At 42.5% G+C, this 19,344-nt stretch overlaps 1 protein-coding gene across 1 annotated transcript; it reads left to right on the top strand.

Moving 5' to 3' along the window:
* Positions 1–13,262: 13,262 nt before the first annotated feature.
* Positions 13,263–17,195, top strand: LOC111898420 (phytosulfokine receptor 2). The gene has a single exon (XM_023894332.2). It carries the CDS (start codon positions 13,983–13,985, stop codon positions 17,031–17,033), a length of 3,051 nt encoding a protein of 1,016 aa, XP_023750100.1. The 5' UTR covers positions 13,263–13,982; the 3' UTR covers positions 17,034–17,195.
* The last annotated feature ends 2,149 nt before the right edge of the window (positions 17,196–19,344 follow it).

The following is a 19,344-nucleotide window of genomic DNA, read 5'->3' as shown; positions in this document are numbered from 1 at the left end:
CCAGGATTCGCGAGTTATCGAGATATACGAGGTGAGTCTTCTCACTATACTTTACCTTGAGTAGGTAATCAGAGTCATGTGACAGAGTATTTGTATGCTATATGTGTGTTATGTGTTGTACTGCATTATTTCTATGTGATTTATGTTGTGCATGTTTATAGAGTTGGAACCGGAAGGTTCCCAGAGTTAGAACCAGTGGGTTCACAGAGTAGGGTCTACGGACCCACAGAGTTATAGCCTCGAGTGGCTAATATGTGTTATGTGTGGTATTTTGGGGAACTCACTAAGCTTTGTGCTTACAGTGTTAATGTTGTTTGTTTCAGGTACTGGTGATGACCGTGGGAAGGCGCTGGCTTGATCTGTACACACGCATGGGATTTTTATGATATGTGATCTTGGGATTTTTGTATGATATGGATTGGAGTCTTAAAACATTGATGTTTTTATGAAAATTAAATGAAAATGTTTTTATTTTATGCGAAAAATTATTTTGAAATACACGGTTTTACAAGTTGGTATCAGAGCCTTGGTTTGAGGGATTCGAGTACACCTTCGGGCGTATTTGAACTCAAACTGAGGATTTGAGAAGTATTTTCAAAAAGAGTAAAAGATTTTTGGAAAAACACAGAGCAGAGTTGTGTGTACGATCAGTCCGCGCCCGAATGGTGATTACCCAAAATACCCTCATGTTATGTGATATTGATATTGATATGACGTATTCGCATGCTAGAGTAGGCTAGGTATTCCTATTAGGAATAGAGTGGCCTGATTTGTGATGCCTTAGCCTAGGAAGAGTTGAGCTGCTATGAGATGCTTGAGAGTGAGTAGGTAACAGCGAGGGGCTTGTGAGAGATCTATTAGAGAGTGGCCTATGCATGATAGAGTACTTGGAATTTGGGATCCGAAGAGGAGGACTTGGGGTGTATTCTGATACGGTGCGGACAGTAGTATTGGGCCCGTACTACTGAAAGCACCGGAGCGGTGTACAGCTCAAGTAGGAATCTTTGGAATACCAAGGATCAAGGAGGAATGAGTTGTCAAGTGTGAGTATGCTCGAAGGGGTTCTAATTTTTTGTATGTTGTATTTCAGAGGTAGATCATGGTGAGGACACGTTTGATGCCTGAGAGCAGCGAGACCAGTGATGAGGAGATCCGTCGGATCATCCATGAGGAGGTGGCTGCGGCCATCAGAGCAGAGATACCAGAGATGTTCGGGTCTATTAAGACCACGCTGATTGAGACCTTTGACAAGCGTTATGCCGCTCTTTCTGAGGCTGCTGTTGCAGCGGCCACCGTGGCTATTGCTGCCGCGAGGCCGCAAGGTGGTGATGCGCTGCTGTTCCGGGAGTTCAGCAACACAAAACCGCCAGGGTTTGATGGGACCCAAGACCCGGTGGCAGCTATGAGGTGGATTTCTGATATAGAGGGGTGTTTCTTCACTTGCTCATCTCTTGAGCATTTGAAGGTTCGGTTCGCGCTGAACCAGTTTGCTTGGGAGCGAAGGACTGGTAGAAGTTTGTGACGGCGCATTTTACGTCTGCTGAGCTTGCGGCAGTGACCTGGGAGAGGTTCACTGCCATGTTCCGAGATGAGTACGTTCCCCAGGTGGAGAGGGAGCGTTTGGCCCAGGAGTTTCTGACCCTCAAGCAGGGTACTGAGTCAGTTACAGCGATTACCAGGATGTTCCATGAGAGGGAGATGTTCTGCCCTGAGCACGTGTCCACTAAGCAGGCACGTATGAGCCGATATTTGAGTATTTTGAGGCGAGACATTCGGGAGTTCGCGGCGAACTCCTCGTACCGGACATTTGCTGAGCTTCAAGAAAATGCCCGGAAGAGGGAGATTGAGCTACAGACTCGGGCCAGGGAGGAGGCGGAGTCTCAGGGGAGGGATCGGCGACCGGCACAGTCTCAGCCGGCAGCCAAGCGGGCCAAGCCCGCTGATCCCAAAATAGGGAGCCAGAAGGGCCGCACTTGTGGGAAGTGTGGCAAGGGTCATGATGGAGGCTGCAGAGCGGGATCTTGCTACAAGTGTGGCAAGGAGGGGCATATGGCCAAGGACTGCCCCAAAGGGTTTGCGGTATGTTTTCACTGCAATCAGACCGGACACCGGAAGGCAGAGTGTCCGCAGTTGCGAGGATCATCTCAGGGAGCACCTCAGGGATCTGCCCCTGCTGCCATCAGAGCTATAGAGAGTCGGCCAGTGAAGGCCGAGGCGCTGAGGGCACGAGGGAGAGCTTTTTAGCTGACCGCGGAGGAGGTCCGTGCAGCGCCCGATGTCGTGGCTGGTATGTATTATTTCATGTATTTATTTTAATGTTGAGATATTATGCTTATGATATGTTATGCGTAGGTACTTTTCTTGTGAATTCTGTACCTGCCTTGGTGTTATTTGACTCGGGTGCGAGTCGGTCTTTTGTGTCTTTGGCTTTTAGTCAACATATTAGTGTTAGTCGTGAGGCGTTGAGTCGGCCTCTGAGAGTTTCCATAGCTGATGAAAGGGTGATATATGCCACGGAGGTTCTCCGAGGGTGCATAGTCGAGATTTTCGGTGTTGAGTTCCCGATTGATCTGGTTCCTATTGCAATTAGTGATGTCTGTGTCATTATGGGCATGGATTGGTTGAGCAGATTCGGTGAGGTTATCGACTGTGAGCGACAGCTGGTGACCATACGAGACCCTAGTGGGGGAGTTCTTTCGGTGTATGGCGAGGGTACACGTTCAGGATCAGCGTTTTGTTCGGCCGCTAGGGCGAGGCAGTGTCTTCAGCAGGGCTGTAAGGGTTTTGTGGCGTATGTGATGGATACGCAGGTGGATTCCGAGAGACCGAGGTCAGTTGAGGAGGTCCCGGTAGTGCATGAGTTTCCGGATGTATTTCCCGAGGAGTTGCCGGGTGTGCCTCCTGTGAGGCAAGTGGAGTTCAGTATTGATTTGGTTCCGGGGGCCACGCCTATCGCCAAGGTGCCTTATCGCCTTGCACCTCCAGAGATGCAAGAGTTATCCTCGCAGCTTCAGGAGCTGCTGGGGAAGGGGTTTATTCGGCCGAGTAGCTCGCCGTGGGGAGCGCCTATCCTGTTCGTCAAGAAGAAGGATGGTTCACACTGGATGTGCATTGATTACCGGGAGTTGAACAAGCTGACGGTCAAGAACCGTTACCCGTTGCCAAGGATCGACAATTTGTTTGATCAGTTGCAGGGAGCATCTTGGTTCTCCAAGATCGACTTGAGGTCTGGATATCATCAGGTGAGGGTGCGAGATGAGGACGTCCAGAAGACAGCGTTCAGGACGCGTTATGGGCATTATGAGTTTGTGGTGATGCCTTTCGGGCTCACCAATGCCCCGGCAGTGTACATGGATCTCATGAACCGAGTGTGTAGGCCGATGCTGGATCGGTCGACGATTGTATTTATCGACGATATTCTGGTATATTTGAGATCTAGAGAGCAGCATGAGGAGCATTTGAGAGAGGTTCTCGGAGTTCTGAGATCGGAGAGGCTTTATGCCAAATTCTCCAAGTGTGATTTCTGGTTGCGGGAGGTCCAGTTCTTAGGACATCTCGTTAACCAGGAAGGGATATTGGTCGATCCGGCCAAGGTTGAGGCGGTGATGAGTTGGGAGGTGCCGAGGTCACCCTCCGAGATCAGGAGTTTCCTAGGGTTGGCAGGGTATTATCGGAGGTTTATCAAGGATTTCTCTAAGATCGCAGTGCCACTCACCAGTTTGACCCGGAAGGGTGTTGCTTTTTCATGGGGCCCCGAGCAGCAGGCCTCCTTTGAGACACTTCGCCAAAGGTTGTGCGAAGCCCCGGTATTAGCCCTCCCGGATGGGATGGAGGACTTTGTGGTATACTGTGATGCATCGATTTTGGGGTTGGGAGCGGTGCTGATGCAGAGAGGGCATGTGATAGCATATGCATCGAGGCAGCTAAAGCCTCATGAGACGAGATATCCCACCCATGACCTAGAGTTGGGGGCAGTGGTGTTCGCCCTCAAGATTTGGCGTCACTACCTGTATGGGGTTCGGTGTACGATATACACGGACCATAAGAGTTTGAAGTATTTGATGGATCAGCCCAACCTAAATATGCATCAGAGAAGGTGGTTGGACGTGGTCAAGGATTATGATTGTGAGATCCTGTACCACCCAGGCAAGGCTAATGTGGTAGCCGATGCATTGAGCCGCAGGGCGGAGAGCACCCCGCTGCGGGAGGTATGTTTGAGATTGACCGTGATAGCTCCAGTGTTGGACGCCATTCGTGGGGCACAGGCCGAGGCTGTGCAACCTGAGATGCAGAAGAGGGAACAGGTTGTTGGTTTGGTTTCAGAGTTCGTTACCGATGGTCGGGGGCTTATGACATTTCAGGGGCGTATCTGGGTGTCGTTTGTAGGAGGAATGCATACCGTTTTGATGGAAGAGGCTCATCGGTCGAAATTTTCGATCCATCCGGGGGCCACTAAGATGTATTTGGATCTGAGAAAGGAGTATTGGTGGCCCTGTATGAAGAGGGATGTCGCGTGGTTTGTTGAGAGGTGCTTGACCTGCCGTAGGGTTAAGGCCGAGCACCAGAGGCCGCATGGTAAGTTGCAGCCATTGGAGGTTCCCGAATGGAAGTGGGAATAGATCACTATGGATTTCATCACCAAATTGCCAAGGACTGCCAGGGGAGTTTATGCAATTTGGGTGATTGTGGACAGGTTGACGAAGAGCGCTCACTTCCTTGCTATCAGTGAGAGTTCTTCAGCAGAGAAATTGGCGGAGGTTTATGTGAGGGAAGTGGTATCTCGGCATGGGGTGCCGATCTCGATTGTTTCAGACCGTGATGTGCGCTTCATTTCCAGATTCTGGAAGAAGTTTCATGAGGAGTTGGGAACTAGGCTGCATTTTAGTACCACATATCACCCCCAGACAGACGATCAGAGTGAGCGGACGATTCAGACGCTCGAGGACATGCTCTGGGCATGTGTGCTGGATTTCAGGGGTAGCTGGGATGCATATTTGCCCTTGGCAGAGTTTTCCTACAACAACAGCCATCATTCGAGCATTAGTATGCCACCCTTTGAGCTGTTGTATGGGAGGAGGTGTCGGACCCCCATTTGTTGGGGAGAGGTTGGACAAAGGGTGATGGACAGTACAGAGATCGTGCTTCAGACGACAGAGCAGATTCAACAGGTCAGATAGAGGTTGTTGACCGCTCAGAGCCGACAGAAGAGTTATGCAGACAGACGCCGGTCCGAGCTTGAGTTTCAGGTCGGCGACCTTGTACTCCTGAAGGTCTCTCCTTGGAAAGGAGTGATTCGATTCAGGAAGAAGGGCAAGTTGGGGCCCCGATATATTGGTCCTTTCCGTGTGATCGCGAGGGTAGGCCGGGTAGCCTATTGTTTGGATTTGCCAGCAGAGTTGAGGCAGATTCACGACACTTTTCATGTGTTGCAGCTGAGGAAGTGTATAGCCGACGAGTCGGCAGTGGTTCCATTAGAGGATATTCAGGTGGATGCGAGCCTGAATTATGCCGAGAGACCAGTGGCCATCAGAGATCGGAAAATCAAGGTTTTGAGGAACAAGGAGTTACCCCTGGTGTTGGTTCAGTGGCAGCATTGGAAGGGGTCAGAGATGACCCGGGAGCCAGAGCGTGAGATGTGTGAGCAGCATCCGGAGCTATTTGCAGAGCGAGACTTTGAGGGCGAAGTCTAGTTCTAGTGGGGGAGAATTGTAACAGCCCAGATTTCCAGGTATCTTTTATGCATATATTTTTGGTGTTTTGTGAGGGGACTCGGCGAGTTGGAGCTCAAACTCGCCGAGTAGGATCGCGGTTCTAGACGCGGGTTCGCGCCTGGACTCGACGAGTCCAAGGAATGGACTCGGCGAGTCCGCGCTGTTTAATGAAACCCTAATTTCCCGGTCCTAAGCCCTATTTAAAGAGCCTTATGGCCCTTCATTGCGGCTACCTTGACCTTGAGAGCACCAAATCAGCTGAGGGTTCTTGTGAGTGAGATAAGAGGCCATTATTCACCAATTTTGTGTGTGTTTGCAAGAAAGGAAGGGGAAAGTCAAGCTAGAAGAGTTGGGGAGCTTGGATCTACTTCCATTTCGTCAAAGGAAGCTTCTTGAGGTATCATTCAGAGCTTATTCTCGTGTTTTTGTTGATATGGTCAAATCTAGGGTTTCTTCATGCCTTGTTTGCTTTGTATTTGAAGTGTGAGAGGTCCCATGGGGATATGGTGCCTAGATCTGGACCTTAGTAGGTCCAGAGAGTCCCAAATGCCATGCTTTATGTCCTTCCTTTTGGGTTGGAGACTTAGGTTTCCATTTTAGAGGTCATTTCTTCAAAAGAAGCCTTGTAGGCGTTGCATGGTAGCCAAGACTGTGACTTTACGTGATGAATGTGCTTAGGAGGGCCAGATCTATGAGTTGATGGAGCGGATCTGACCTCAGAAGCGAGTTTGAGTTGATCCATGGCATGGACTCGCCGAGTCCGAAGAACAGACTCGGCGAGTAGCATGAAGATTGTCCTTAACCACTCAGTGATTGTTCTTGACGAGTTAAGGGCTGACTCAGTGAGTCGGGGAGAGTTAGAGAGGATTGACAGGTGGACTGAGTCGAGCTGGAACTCGCCGAGTTGTTCTTGAGACTCGGCGAGTTGAGTCGTGGTGGCTCCGCGATTCATGCCAGGTGGGACTCGTCGAGTTGGGGGTGTACTCGACGTGTCAGGAGAGGATCCTAGAGAGTCAGTGAACACGTATAGACTCGCCGAGTCGCCCTAGTGCACTTGCCGAGTCCGGTCAAAATTGACCGTTGACTGTTGACCATAGTTGACCAGTGTTGACTTGATAGGGGTAGTCAACCTTAGTGGTAAAAGTGTTAATTAGAGATATATGATGTTATAGGAGGATTATAGCTCGGAGGATCGAGCACGAGTGATTTCCAGGATTCGCGAGTTATCGAGATATACGAGGTGAGTCTTCTCACTATACTTTACCTTGAGTAGGTAATCAGAGTCACGTGACAGAGTATTTGTATGCTATATGTATGTTATGTGTTGTACTGCATTATTTCTATGTGATTTATGTTGTGCATGTTTATTGAGTTGGAACCGGAAGGTTCCCAGAGTTAGAACCAGTGGGTTCACAGAGTAGGGTCTACGGACCCACAGAGTTATAGCCTCGAGTGGCTAATATGTGTTATGTGTGGTATTTTGGGGAACTCACTAAGCTTTGTGCTTACAGTGTTAGTGTTGTTTGTTTCAGGTACTAGTGATGACCGTGGGAAGGCGCCGACTTGATCTGTACACACGCATGGGATTTTTATGATATGTGATCTTGGGATGTTTGTATGATATGGATTGGAGTCTTAAAACATTGATGTTTTTATGAAAATTAAATGAAAATGTTTTTATTTTATGCGAAAAATTATTTTGAAATTCACGGTGTTACAATTTTGATGGAAGAGGCTCATCGATTGAAATTCTCGATCCATCCAGGGGCCACTAAGATGTTTGGACCCAAAAAAGGAATATTGGTGGCCCTGTATGAAGACGAATGTCGCATGGTTTGTAGAGAGATGCTTGACCTATCGCAGGGTTAAGGCCGAGCACCGGCGTCCACATGGTAAACTGCAGCCATTAGAGATTCCCGAGTGGAAATGGGAATAGATTACCCTGGGTTTCATCACCAAATTGCCAAGGACCGCGAGGGGTGTCGATGCAATTTGGGTGATTGTGGACAGGTTGACGAAGAGTGCTCACTTCCTGGCCATTAGTGAGAGCTCTTCCGCGGAGAGGTTGGCAGAGATGTACGTGAGAGAGGTGGTATCACGGCATGGAGTGACGATCACGATTGTATCAGATCGAGATGTACATTTCACTTCCAGATTCTGGAAGAAGTTTCATGAGGAATTGGGAACGAAACTGCATTTTAGTACCGCATACCACCCACAGACTGATGGGCAGAGTGAGTGGATGATTCAGAAGCTCGAGGACATGCTCCGAGCATGTGTGTTGGATTTCGGCGGGAGTTGGGACACATATTTGCCCTTGGCAGAGTTTTCTTATAACAACAGCCATCATTCGAGCATTGGCATGCCGCCCTTTGAGCTGTTGTATGGGAGGAGGTGTCGAACCCCCATTTGCTGGGGAGAAGTAGGGCAGCGTGTGATGGGTAGCACCGAGATTGTGCTTCAGACGACAGAGCAGATTCAACAGGTCAGACAGAGGTTGTTGACCGCTCAGAGTCGTCAGAAGAGCTATGCGGACAGACGCCGGTCCGAGCTCGAGTTTCAGGTCGGCGACTTCGTGCTCCTGAAGGTCTCTCCTTGGAAAGGAGTGATCCGATTCAGGAAGAGGGGCAAGTTGGGGCCCCGATATATTGGGCCTTTCAGGGTGATCACGAGGGTAGGCAGGGTAGCCTATCGTTTGGAGTTGCCAACAGAGTTGGGTCAGATTCATGACACTTTCCATGTGTCGCAGCTGCAAAAGTGTATAGCCGACGAGTCGGCAGTGGTGCCATTAGAAGATATTAAGGTGGATGCGAGCCTGAATTATGTTGAGAGACCGGTGGCGATTAGGGATCGGAAGATCACGGTTTTGAGGAACAAGGAGGTGCCTGTGGTACAGGTCCAGTGGCAGCATCGGAAAGGGTCAGAGTTGACTTGGGAGCCGGAGCATGAGATGCGGGAGCAGCATCCAGAGTTGTTTGCAGAGTGAGACTTCAAGGGCGTAGTCTGATTCTAGTGGGGGAGAATTGTAACATCCGGAGTTCCAAGTATAATATTTTATTCTTTATTTTTGGAAGTTGTGAGGAGACTCGGCGAGTTGGTGTTTAAACTCGCCGAGTATGGTCGTGGACTCGTATCCGAGTTCACAGCTGGACTCGACGAGTTCATGAGTGGACTCGGCGAGTCCATGCTGTTTAATGAAACCCTAATTTCCAGGGTTTGAGACCTATTTAAAGGCTCTTAAGGCCTTCATTTGCAGCCACCAAACCCCAGAGAGAAACCATAAGAGATCTAGAGCGTTTGTGAGGAAGGAGAGGCCATTCTTGATCCTTTTGTTGGTGTTTTTGCAAGAAGGAGGTGACCAAGGCAAGAGGAGGCTGAAGGAGGTGCGATTTTGGTGATTTCTGAGCTCATAGAGATCATATTGAGGTATTTGTTCGGACCTTCTTCAGTTTTTGGTGTTGATTCTTAGAGTTAGGGTTTTCTAACCCTTTTAGAGGTTGGATAAGTGAAGCATTTGGTCCCTTCTCGAGTCTATGTTTTGGATCTGGACCCAAAGAGGTCCAAAGACCTTAACCCTTGGAGCTTTATGAGTCATTTTGGGAGCTATGAGCTTGGGATGTCATTTTTGGGGCTAAATCACCAAGTTAGACCATTTAGATGTTATATAAGTGTCAAGGTCTGAACTTTACGTGATTATCATGCTTGGGAAGGCCATATCTATGAATGTATGGAACAGATCTGACCTTAGGAGGCCTATGGAGTTTGTGCATGGCATGAACTTGCCGAGTCCGAAGAACAGACTCGGCGAGTAGGATGAGGGTTTCCCGTAAATCACTCAGTGAGTGGACATGCCTAGTTGGGGAATAACTCAGTGAGTCAGGGAGAGTTAGGGGGACTGGAGTTCAAGGCGGAACTCGCCGAGTTATTCTTGAGACTCGGCGAGTTGAGTCGGGGTGGCCCCGCGATTCATGCCAGGTGGAACTCGTCGAGTCAGGGGAAGTACTCGACGTGCCAAGAGAGGGGCTAAAAGAGTCAGTGGACACATGTAGACTCGTCGAGTCGCCCAAGTGCACTCGACGAGTCGGGTCAAAGTTTGACCGTTGACTTTTGTTGACTTTTAGGGTTGAGTATAGTGGTATTTATGAAAGTATTTACTTTGTGTGATTAGGCGGAGGCTAGATCACATTTCTACCGAGTCAGAGACTTACCGAGACACCTGAGGTGAGTCTTCTCACTATACTTTACCTAGAGTGGTATTATGTGTGGACCAGAGGGTCTTATGTGTTATGTATGAGATTATGTGCTATGTGTTATATGTATGTTGTATGATGTTATAGACCGGACCGAATGGTCCAACGATACAGATCGGGCCGGAGGGCCCAACGAGCCATGACCGGACCAGAGGGTCCAACGAGCTACGGGACTGGAAGGTCCCGCTGAAACACATCGACCGGAGGGTTGTATTATAGCCTCGAGTGGCGTATGTGTTTTATGCAGTATTTGGGGAACTCACTAAGCATTTATGCTTATAGTTGTTGTGTTATGTGTTTCAGGTACCAGTGATGAGCGCGGGAAGGCGCTGACATGATTCGTACACATGCACATTGGAGTTTATATATTCTGATCTTGGGGTTTTGTATTGATACAATGTTTTTAAAATGATTGTGAATGATATTTTATGATTTTTCAAAAGTGAAAAATTGTTCAAATTTTACGGTGTTACACAAGGCTCAAAAACAAGTAAGAGGAGGCTAGGGTTTCTCAAGGAATGGTCTTAGGTGATGGAGGTTGGTAATGGGGGTGTTTCCCATAAGTTAAAGCCCTTAAATGGAGCTCAAAACCGAAGAATCATGGTTTTGATATGCCTAAATTACGCCTTGTGTAACTCATTAAAAATGCATCCAAAATCAGCATGTTACGCCCTGCGTAACTTCTAGTTACGCCATGCATAATTCAGAAGTTCCTAATTTCGACTTTAACTTAAAATAGCCATAACTTCTTCATTTCAACTCCGTTTTTAGTGTTCTTTATATGCATAGAAAGGTATCGACGAGCCCCATAATCCTATCTAGTTATTTGGCTTAACACATGTCGAACTAAAACCATAATCCACGAAAGAAGCCCGATATATAACTTTTTCCATATTACCCCTTTCTTTGAAACACAAATTTGAGGGTTTGAAACAATTAACCAATCACGTTCATCATACTATAAGGTCTAAGATCTATTCCCTTGAAGTTTAAGACCTTTACTCGATCCAATAATGACACGGTATCCTGATAAAAGAAACATCCAAAACTGGGTGTTACATTTTAATTCTTTCCCATTTATATAACAAGTTATTCCAGACCATATTGGTTTCAAGTAAATTCATGAACAAATCAAGATAACCATACTGATTGAATATGCCATCAGATAAAGATAAGGATGCATAGTGTATCACGTTCTTCCAGTGAAAGAGGAATGTCATATCACTCATTTTCCAATTAGAGAGGCCTCAGGTTTACTTATGGCTAACGATTTATAGAGTTTCTCATATGAAATACATTACAAGTGCGGTTTTTGGGTTCATATATGCGTTAGTCTCTTTGACTCAATCATCATATATGCATTGAAAATAAATTGTTGTAACAGACTCTTTCCATATAAAAGGAGTGAACATTCATTTTCTCGATCTTGTATTCTATAAGCAATGAATTCACGCATTTTCAACCTTTTTGGTTGAGTGATCTAGTAATGAACACACCTCTATGGGCAATGTTAGGGTTGTAGCTATCATGTCTATAAGGAGAGAACAATGGTTATTTTAATAGTATGTATGATGGGTGTAGTTAATTAATATGTTGTATCTGTCTAGTTTTAATCTCAACAACAATATTTTTTTTTCTCAACAAATGTGTCAACATCCCGACAATCCACATGGCTACATCAGATGTCGTAGGCAAATATATACCCTACCATTTGTATTAAGTTTGGCCACCAATCTGAGCTTTATCTCTTCAAACCCACTATTGGGGAATCTATGTCGAATCTTCCTATAACTTTTAACCAGTTAATTATTGTTATCCAAAATATCCTTCATTTTTTAAGTGAGGACCGTATCAATCTCCCCATATACATCTGTTGGTTCATATGGTTGTTTCCTACATAACAAACGACGCTATTATATATAAATGCATTGCATGAACCTATATAAACATTTTAAATGCAACTATTGTTTATCTCATAGACTTTAGCCTTTGTAATCTCATTAGCATTTATATATATATATATATATATATATATATATATATATATATATATATATATATATATATAGAGAGAGAGAGAGAGAGAGATAAAGAAAGAGGGTTCAATTGAGAAAACAAAATGTTAAGAATGGAGAATCAATATCAGTCATATATTTATTTTGCTATTTTGCCACAAAACACTTGGGTATACTGGCCGAAATGGGGAAAGGGATACACATGTGTGTTCTAACAAAATATGTTTCTTTAAATTATGTTAATCATTACCTTAATATATACACAAAATCATAGGTTTTTTTGTTTTTTTAAGAAGCTATTTTTATCGAAAAACTCTTTTAAATATATCAAAATTCATAATCTTTTATTTTCTATAAATAAACATCCATATTGATATAGTTATAAAATAAAATAAAATTTTTATTTTTTTTTATAGTTTTAGTTACCGTTATTCATAAGTATATAAAAATAAATCAAAATTTTATTACAGTACATTCGTTATTCAATCATGAATAAAACGTATGCTTATATTTTTTACTGTTTAAGTATCATTCATATATGAATATAATACGTAATAAAGTTTTCATATATATATATATATATATATATATATATATATATATATATATATATATATATATAACATGTATTAGTTCTCATTATATATTATATTTATATATGAATTAAACATGTATCAAATTTTTGTTACAGTTTATTTGTTATTTTATATGAGTAACTATTATGTTAATAAAGATGAAATATTTTGAAAATTTGAACAATTTATTCATATATGAATATAATATATGTTATTCATATATGAATAAAACTTTTGAGTTAAGCTAATATACCTTTTATTTATATATGAATATAATATTTGACGAGATCTGATGTAAACTACAAAAAATTTATTAAATGTTATATTCATATATGAATGATACTTAAACTATAATAAAATTAAACATATTTTTTTGTTTACAAGTGAATAACGAATATATTGTTATAAAAATCTGATGTATTATTATTCACTTATAAATAATAAGAGTTGAAACTATAAAAAAATAAATTTTTTATTTTATTTTAAAACTATATCAATATGGATATATAGAAAATAAAAAATTATAAATTTTTATATATTTAAAAATCTTTTTCGACAAAAATAGTTGCTTAAAAGTTAAAAATATATATATATATACTTTGCATAGTATATATTATTGTGTATTGGAGATTTTTGCGGCTCTAATTATTATTTTCTTAAGTACAGGAGACAAATGCGGGAATTAGTCCGATGAGAGGGTTGAAAACAGGTAGATAACAAGAGAAAATCTTGCTCAAAATCCAAATAAAGTCAATACAAATATTGCGATCTAACCACTACTCACTACTGTATCCAATTAAGTCCATCTTTGATTCTATTTTAATTTTATCTGCATTCTTTTACTTTGCTTCTTCTCATTACTCTTTTCCCCAATTCTTCTTCTTCTTCTTCTCCCCTTTTTAAAGCTTTACACTTTCTGTCATTTTGTATCCAAAACAAGAAAAAGGAGACCCTTGATCCGTTAGCAAGTTTGAAATGCCCACCACCTGTTTGCTAAAAGGACATGACATAATTGCTGTCTGCTTTTGTTGCTTCGTTTGCAAGTGATCGACTTTGACGGGTACTGAAATCTCACTCTCTTCTTGTAGGGTTTCTTTTCTTTCACTTTGTTGTGGGTCTGGTTCGAGAATCAATTAAAGAGTTTCCTTTCGTTTACTTGGAGATTTTAAATCATTAAAGACTCTCATGTGAGTCATTGAGTGTTCTTTCGTTTGCTTCATTTACAAGCTTTTCCTTTAATCTTCTTCTCCTATTTTCCTTTTTTTTTATCACTTTGAGGTTTTGGGATTTGGGTTCTGCTTATCTCTCTCTCTCCTTGTGCATTTCACCATTCTCGTTGCGAACCAGTAGGTTTTTACAGCTTGATCTTCTTCCACATTTGATCAATTTCATGGCGGTTGTGTAGGAGACCTGACTTTGTTTTTTCCGCCAATGAATTCTATCAGTTGGGCATTGTTAGCTTTTCTGATTTGTTCATCTTTGGGTATCGAAACCCTAACCCAAACATGCCATCCGGTTGATTTGTTAGCTCTGAAGGACTTCGCCGGAAGTTTCATTAACGCTTCCATACTTACATCTTGGTCGAATGATTCCATTTGCTGCCATTGGGACGGCGTCGTTTGTGAGGATGACGCCAAAAATCTTTCAAAAACCCTAAACAGGGTCACCATGCTGAGCTTGTCTGCAAAAGGTTTAAAGGGCGAAATTCCCAATTCTCTACCTCGTTTGGAAAAATTAAGATCTCTCGATCTATCGTTTAATCAATTACAAGGCGAATTCCCCAAAAATCTCTCCAATTTGATGGATCTCGAAGTTCTAAACGTCTCAAGCAATTCATTAACCGGGGACCTGTTCGACATTGGTAAATTCCCACATCTCATAGCATTAAATCTCAGCAACAACTCTTTCGCCGGTGAAATTTCTCCACAAATTTGTACTTCCTCTACGAACCTTCAGATTCTCGATCTATCAATGAATCATTTCACCGGAAACCTAGAAGGCTTGAGCAACTGTCACAAATCTCTTCGAGAACTGCTTGTGGATTCCAATTCGTTTTCCGGCGACCTCCCGGAGTTTATATACTCAATGTCATCCTTAAAGCTGCTACATCTTTCTTCCAACAACTTCTCCGGTCAGATAACCACAAATCTCAGTAAGCTTTCCAACCTCGAATCACTACTTTTATCCGGGAACCGGTTTTCAGGTCCATTTCCCAATGTCTTCAAAAACATGACACGTTTAGAACAGCTGAACGCACATTCGAATTCCTTCACAGGGCCATTACCTTCTACCATAGAATCATGTTCCAATTTACAGATTCTCGATCTCCGTAACAATTCATTTTCCGGCGACCTAAGTTTAAATTTCTCAAAATTATCCAACCTTTGCACTCTTGATCTTGGTAGCAATCGTTTTCATGGTCTCTTACCAATCTCACTTTCCAATTGTCATGAATTGAGAATCCTGAATCTGGCCAAGAACGCATTATATGGTGAAATTCCGATTCCATACATGAACCTTTCAAACCTCTCATTCCTCTCCTTTTCAAACAACGGAATCACCAATTTACCTCGCGCTTTATCTGTTCTACAACAATGCAAGAATCTCACCACTTTGATTCTGACAAAAAACTTTCAAGGTGAAGAACTTCCACGATTTGTAAATGGGTTTGACAGATTAATGGTTCTTGCAATTGCAAATTGTGCCCTCAAAGGCCAAATCCCACCATGGTTAGTAAACTGTCCAAAACTTGAAGTTCTTGATTTGTCCTGGAATCAGTTGACTGGAGTCATCCCTTCTTGGATTGGTCAAATGGAAAGACTCTTTTACTTGGATTTTTCAAACAATTCATTAACGGGTGAACTTCCGAAAAGTTTAACAGATTTAAAGTGTCTCGTGTCTTCAAACATAAGTTCTTCAATTCTCACTTCATCAACCGGGATTCCATTATATGTGAAGAAGAATCAAACTGGAAAAGGTCTTCAATACAATCAAGTTGCAAGCTTTCCTCCATCAATCTATCTCAGCAACAATAACATAAACGGGACGATTTTACCCCAAGTTGGAAGATTAATACAGCTTCATGTATTGGATTTGAGCAAGAACAACTTAACCGGGACAATTCCCGACACGATTTCCGAAATGGGAAACTTAGAAGTTCTTGATTTGTCATCAAACAATCTTCATGGAACAATTCCAGCCTCTTTAAACAAGCTTTCATTTCTTTCAATGTTCTGTGTAGCTTATAATCACTTACAAGGTGCGATTCCGACCGGAACCCAGTTTTCCGGTTTCCCAAATTCAAGTTTCGAAGGGAATCCCGGTCTCTGCGGGCAAGTCCTGTCTCCTTGCAGTGTAAACGGAATTCCATCCGTCAATTCCGATTCCGGTAGAAAACTCGGACGGAATGGTATCGTCGGAATCACACTCGGAATCGGAGCCGGAATCGCAATCGTGTTAGCATTCATTCTTCTCAAAATGTCAAGAAAGAGACACGGCGATTGGATTCCGGAGTTGGAGGAGAATAACAGTAGGAGGAATGGAAATGGAATCTCGGGTGTGTTTACATCTTCGAAACTAGTTCTATTCCCGAGTTTTAATTGTAGAGAGCTCTCGGTTTCCGATGTAGTGGAATCAACGAATAATTTCAGTCAATCGAATATAATCGGATGCGGTGGATTCGGGCTTGTGTACAAAGCCGACCTTCCAAACGGTTCAAAAGCCGCAATCAAACGCCTTTCCGGCGATTGCGGTCAAATGGAACGCGAATTCCATTCCGAAGTCGAAGCCCTCTCAAGAGCCCAACACAAGAATCTCGTATCCCTAAAAGGGTATTGCAAACACGGAAACGATCGACTCTTGATATACTCCTACATGGAAAACGGAAGCCTAGATTACTGGCTACACGAAAGGGTAGAACAGGAATTACCATTAAAATGGCGAGTTAGGTTAAAGATAGCAAAAGGGGCAGCAAAGGGATTATCATATCTCCATAACGATGTGAAAATTATCCATCGGGATATTAAAACTAGCAATATTCTCTTGGATGAAAAGTTTAAAGCCCATTTAGCTGATTTTGGATTGTCAAGACTATTATGCCCTTATGATACTCATGTGACAACCGATTTGGTAGGGACATTAGGGTACATTCCACCTGAATATGGACAGACACTTTCCGCGACTTTTAAGGGCGATGTTTATAGTTTTGGGGTTGTGCTTTTGGAACTTATTACAGCTAGAAGACCCGTTGAAGTTGGAAAGGGGAAGAATTGTAGGGATCTTGTTTCGTGGGTGTTTCAGATGAAACTTGAAGGGCGATATGGGGAGATATTTGATGTGTCTGTATGGGATAAGAGCTGTGAGAATCAGTTGTTGGAAGTGTTGGGGGTGGCTTGTAAGTGTCTGGATCAAGATCCAAGAAGGAGACCAGGTATTGAGCAGGTTGTTTCATGGCTTGATGGGGTTGTAGAAACGAGGGCATAACTATGCCTCATGTTTTTAAGTGGTAGGTGAAGGTGTCAAATTGTAAAAAGTAATAACTATAGAAGTCCTTGATATAAGTTGTTAAGTTTATTATAGTTTTATTTTGTTGTTGTTATTCTCTTGTGTAAAGAGCATGTTTTAAAGTAAATGTTAGTGTTCTAACTGTGTTTTTGTAGTTAAACTAGGTTTTTCATCCTGTGTGATGTGGTGGGTGTGATTGCATTGTTAAATTAGCATTGACGTGTAAATTCATAGATGATTACGTAACATCTAAGCAAAAGATATGTACAGTGTTAAGCAAAAAGTCAGAGCGTGACAAAAAAAAAAAAAAGTAAAAGTGATTATTATCTTTTTTCTAATAAGATGATAATAAACAGTAGAAAAAAGGTATAAATGTTATTTGGTTTCTATTTCTTGTACTAGGAACCAACCTGGAATAAAAACAAACGTTTGGACAACTGAGTTAAAAAAAAAAAAAAAAAAAAAAAACTTATACGAACAAAATGTATGCAGTACAGGTCTAAAGGATCATTCATATAATTTATCAAAAAATTAGTTAAAAAATTGGACCATAATTGAAAAAAATTTAAAGTTAGGTCAGAACTGTAAAATATGAAAAGCTTGAAAAGCTGGACAAAATAGGCCAAAAGATGCCAAGGGAATAGGGAAGGGATCAAATCCTTCACCTTTGAGAGGGAAATGTACCCGAGCGTCGAGCGGCAATTTTGCATTTTTATGGGAAAATATCACTAATAGACATAATATAAGGGCAAATTTATAAATTTAGACACAAAAAACGAAATTTCCACCTATAGACATGCATTCCGCGGAACTATGAAACCTCCACGAAGAGGGGGTAAATTCGTAATTTCAACCTTGTTTTTTTGACAAAAAAGAATCCCCTCTTTTGGTTCCCACTAGTCCCCTTTCGTCTTCGTCACTCCGCATCAGGTCGCAGAGGGTTTGATCGAAGACTTCAAATCCGACGACGACTTCAACTCCGGCGAATACTTCAACTCCAGCGGCGACGACTTCAAGTTGATACGACTTCAAATTCCGGCGAAATCGAGTCGTAGAGCTCCTTCCGTCACTGATGGAGCCCGAATTCCCCGATGTTATGGCAGATGGCTACGGTTCCCGGGTATTTCTCACATTTTCATTACACTAATGTCGAATATGATTCAAATTAGAGGAAAACCCATTTTATTAAACTGAATATGTATACATATTTCGGATTTTTAGGTTTAAAAATTAACAGTTTCGTTTTTTGGAAATGATCCATTCCGCGTAGGTGGACGTCACTCCGCAGAGCTTGCTCCGCGGAGTGATGTCTTCCTCCGCGGACTGTTATAATCGAATAATTGGTCCTTCCGCATAGGTTAGATGTCACTCCGCAGAGTTGCCTCCGCGGAATGAGCTCTAGCCTCCGCGGAGTGATGGTTTTTGACAAATTTTTTTTTTCTACTTTTAAGTATGTTGCTATTTTTTTCATAATGGATTAATATATATATATATTTTTTTATTTCAATTAGTAATGTTTAAATGTCCTAATATATATCTTTTTGTTGTGTAGCACGAAGATCTCAATCAAAAAGCGGAGTTAACTTTGAAAGGCGTGGTTGGGACTATGATTAAAAGTATTTTCCGCACCTAACACAATCACAACGAGTATTATTCAAAGCTTCCCTCTTTGGAATATTTTTAGGAATGCATATCCCACATGGTGATCCATTACTTGTGCATATGATGATGTTGCATGAAGTAAGGTCTCAACCAATATTTGAAATGGGGAGGTTTCTATTTGATATACAGGGGATCCAGTTGGATTTTGGTGAAACTGAATATATTCTGATTTGTGGTTTAAAAGTTGGTCCTTATGTGGATTTACTCTATGACGAAAAGGGCCAGTCAAATTCACAGCTCCATGCTCGGTTGTTCCCATATATTTCAGATTCACGTTTGCGGCTGAAAGATTTAGAAGACTTGATTATGTCCCCGAATTATTCGGCACTACAAGATGAAGATGTTGTGATGCTTATCCAACTTGTTTTTATGTTGAAGGGTCTACACGGACGGGATGTTAAAATGGGCATTCCTGGAGCAGTATACAAGCTTGCTGATAATATAGATGATTGGAACAGGTATTACATTTAAAACAGGAATGCCCACAGTAGTATGCCATGCATTAATTATAATTAATAAATTGAAAATTGCAGGTTTGCATGGGGTACGTATTTTTGGAAATATACTTCACGTATGATGCGTGGAATGTTTGAGAAAATAGAAGAGTTTAGACAATTCAAGCAGACGA

This window comes from Lactuca sativa, chromosome 7, assembly GCF_002870075.4.
Source record: "Lactuca sativa cultivar Salinas chromosome 7, Lsat_Salinas_v11, whole genome shotgun sequence".
In the NCBI taxonomy this organism is placed as follows: domain Eukaryota; kingdom Viridiplantae; phylum Streptophyta; class Magnoliopsida; order Asterales; family Asteraceae; genus Lactuca; species Lactuca sativa.
Note: the sequence above shows the minus strand (reverse complement) of the source record. Positions and strands in the feature narration are given on the sequence as shown.

What these genes read in the sequence shown, in the direction of transcription:
- LOC111898420 (XM_023894332.2), top strand. Translation starts at nt 13,983, where the DNA reads ATGAATTCTATCAGTTGGGCATTGTTAGCTTTTCTGATTTGTTCATCT.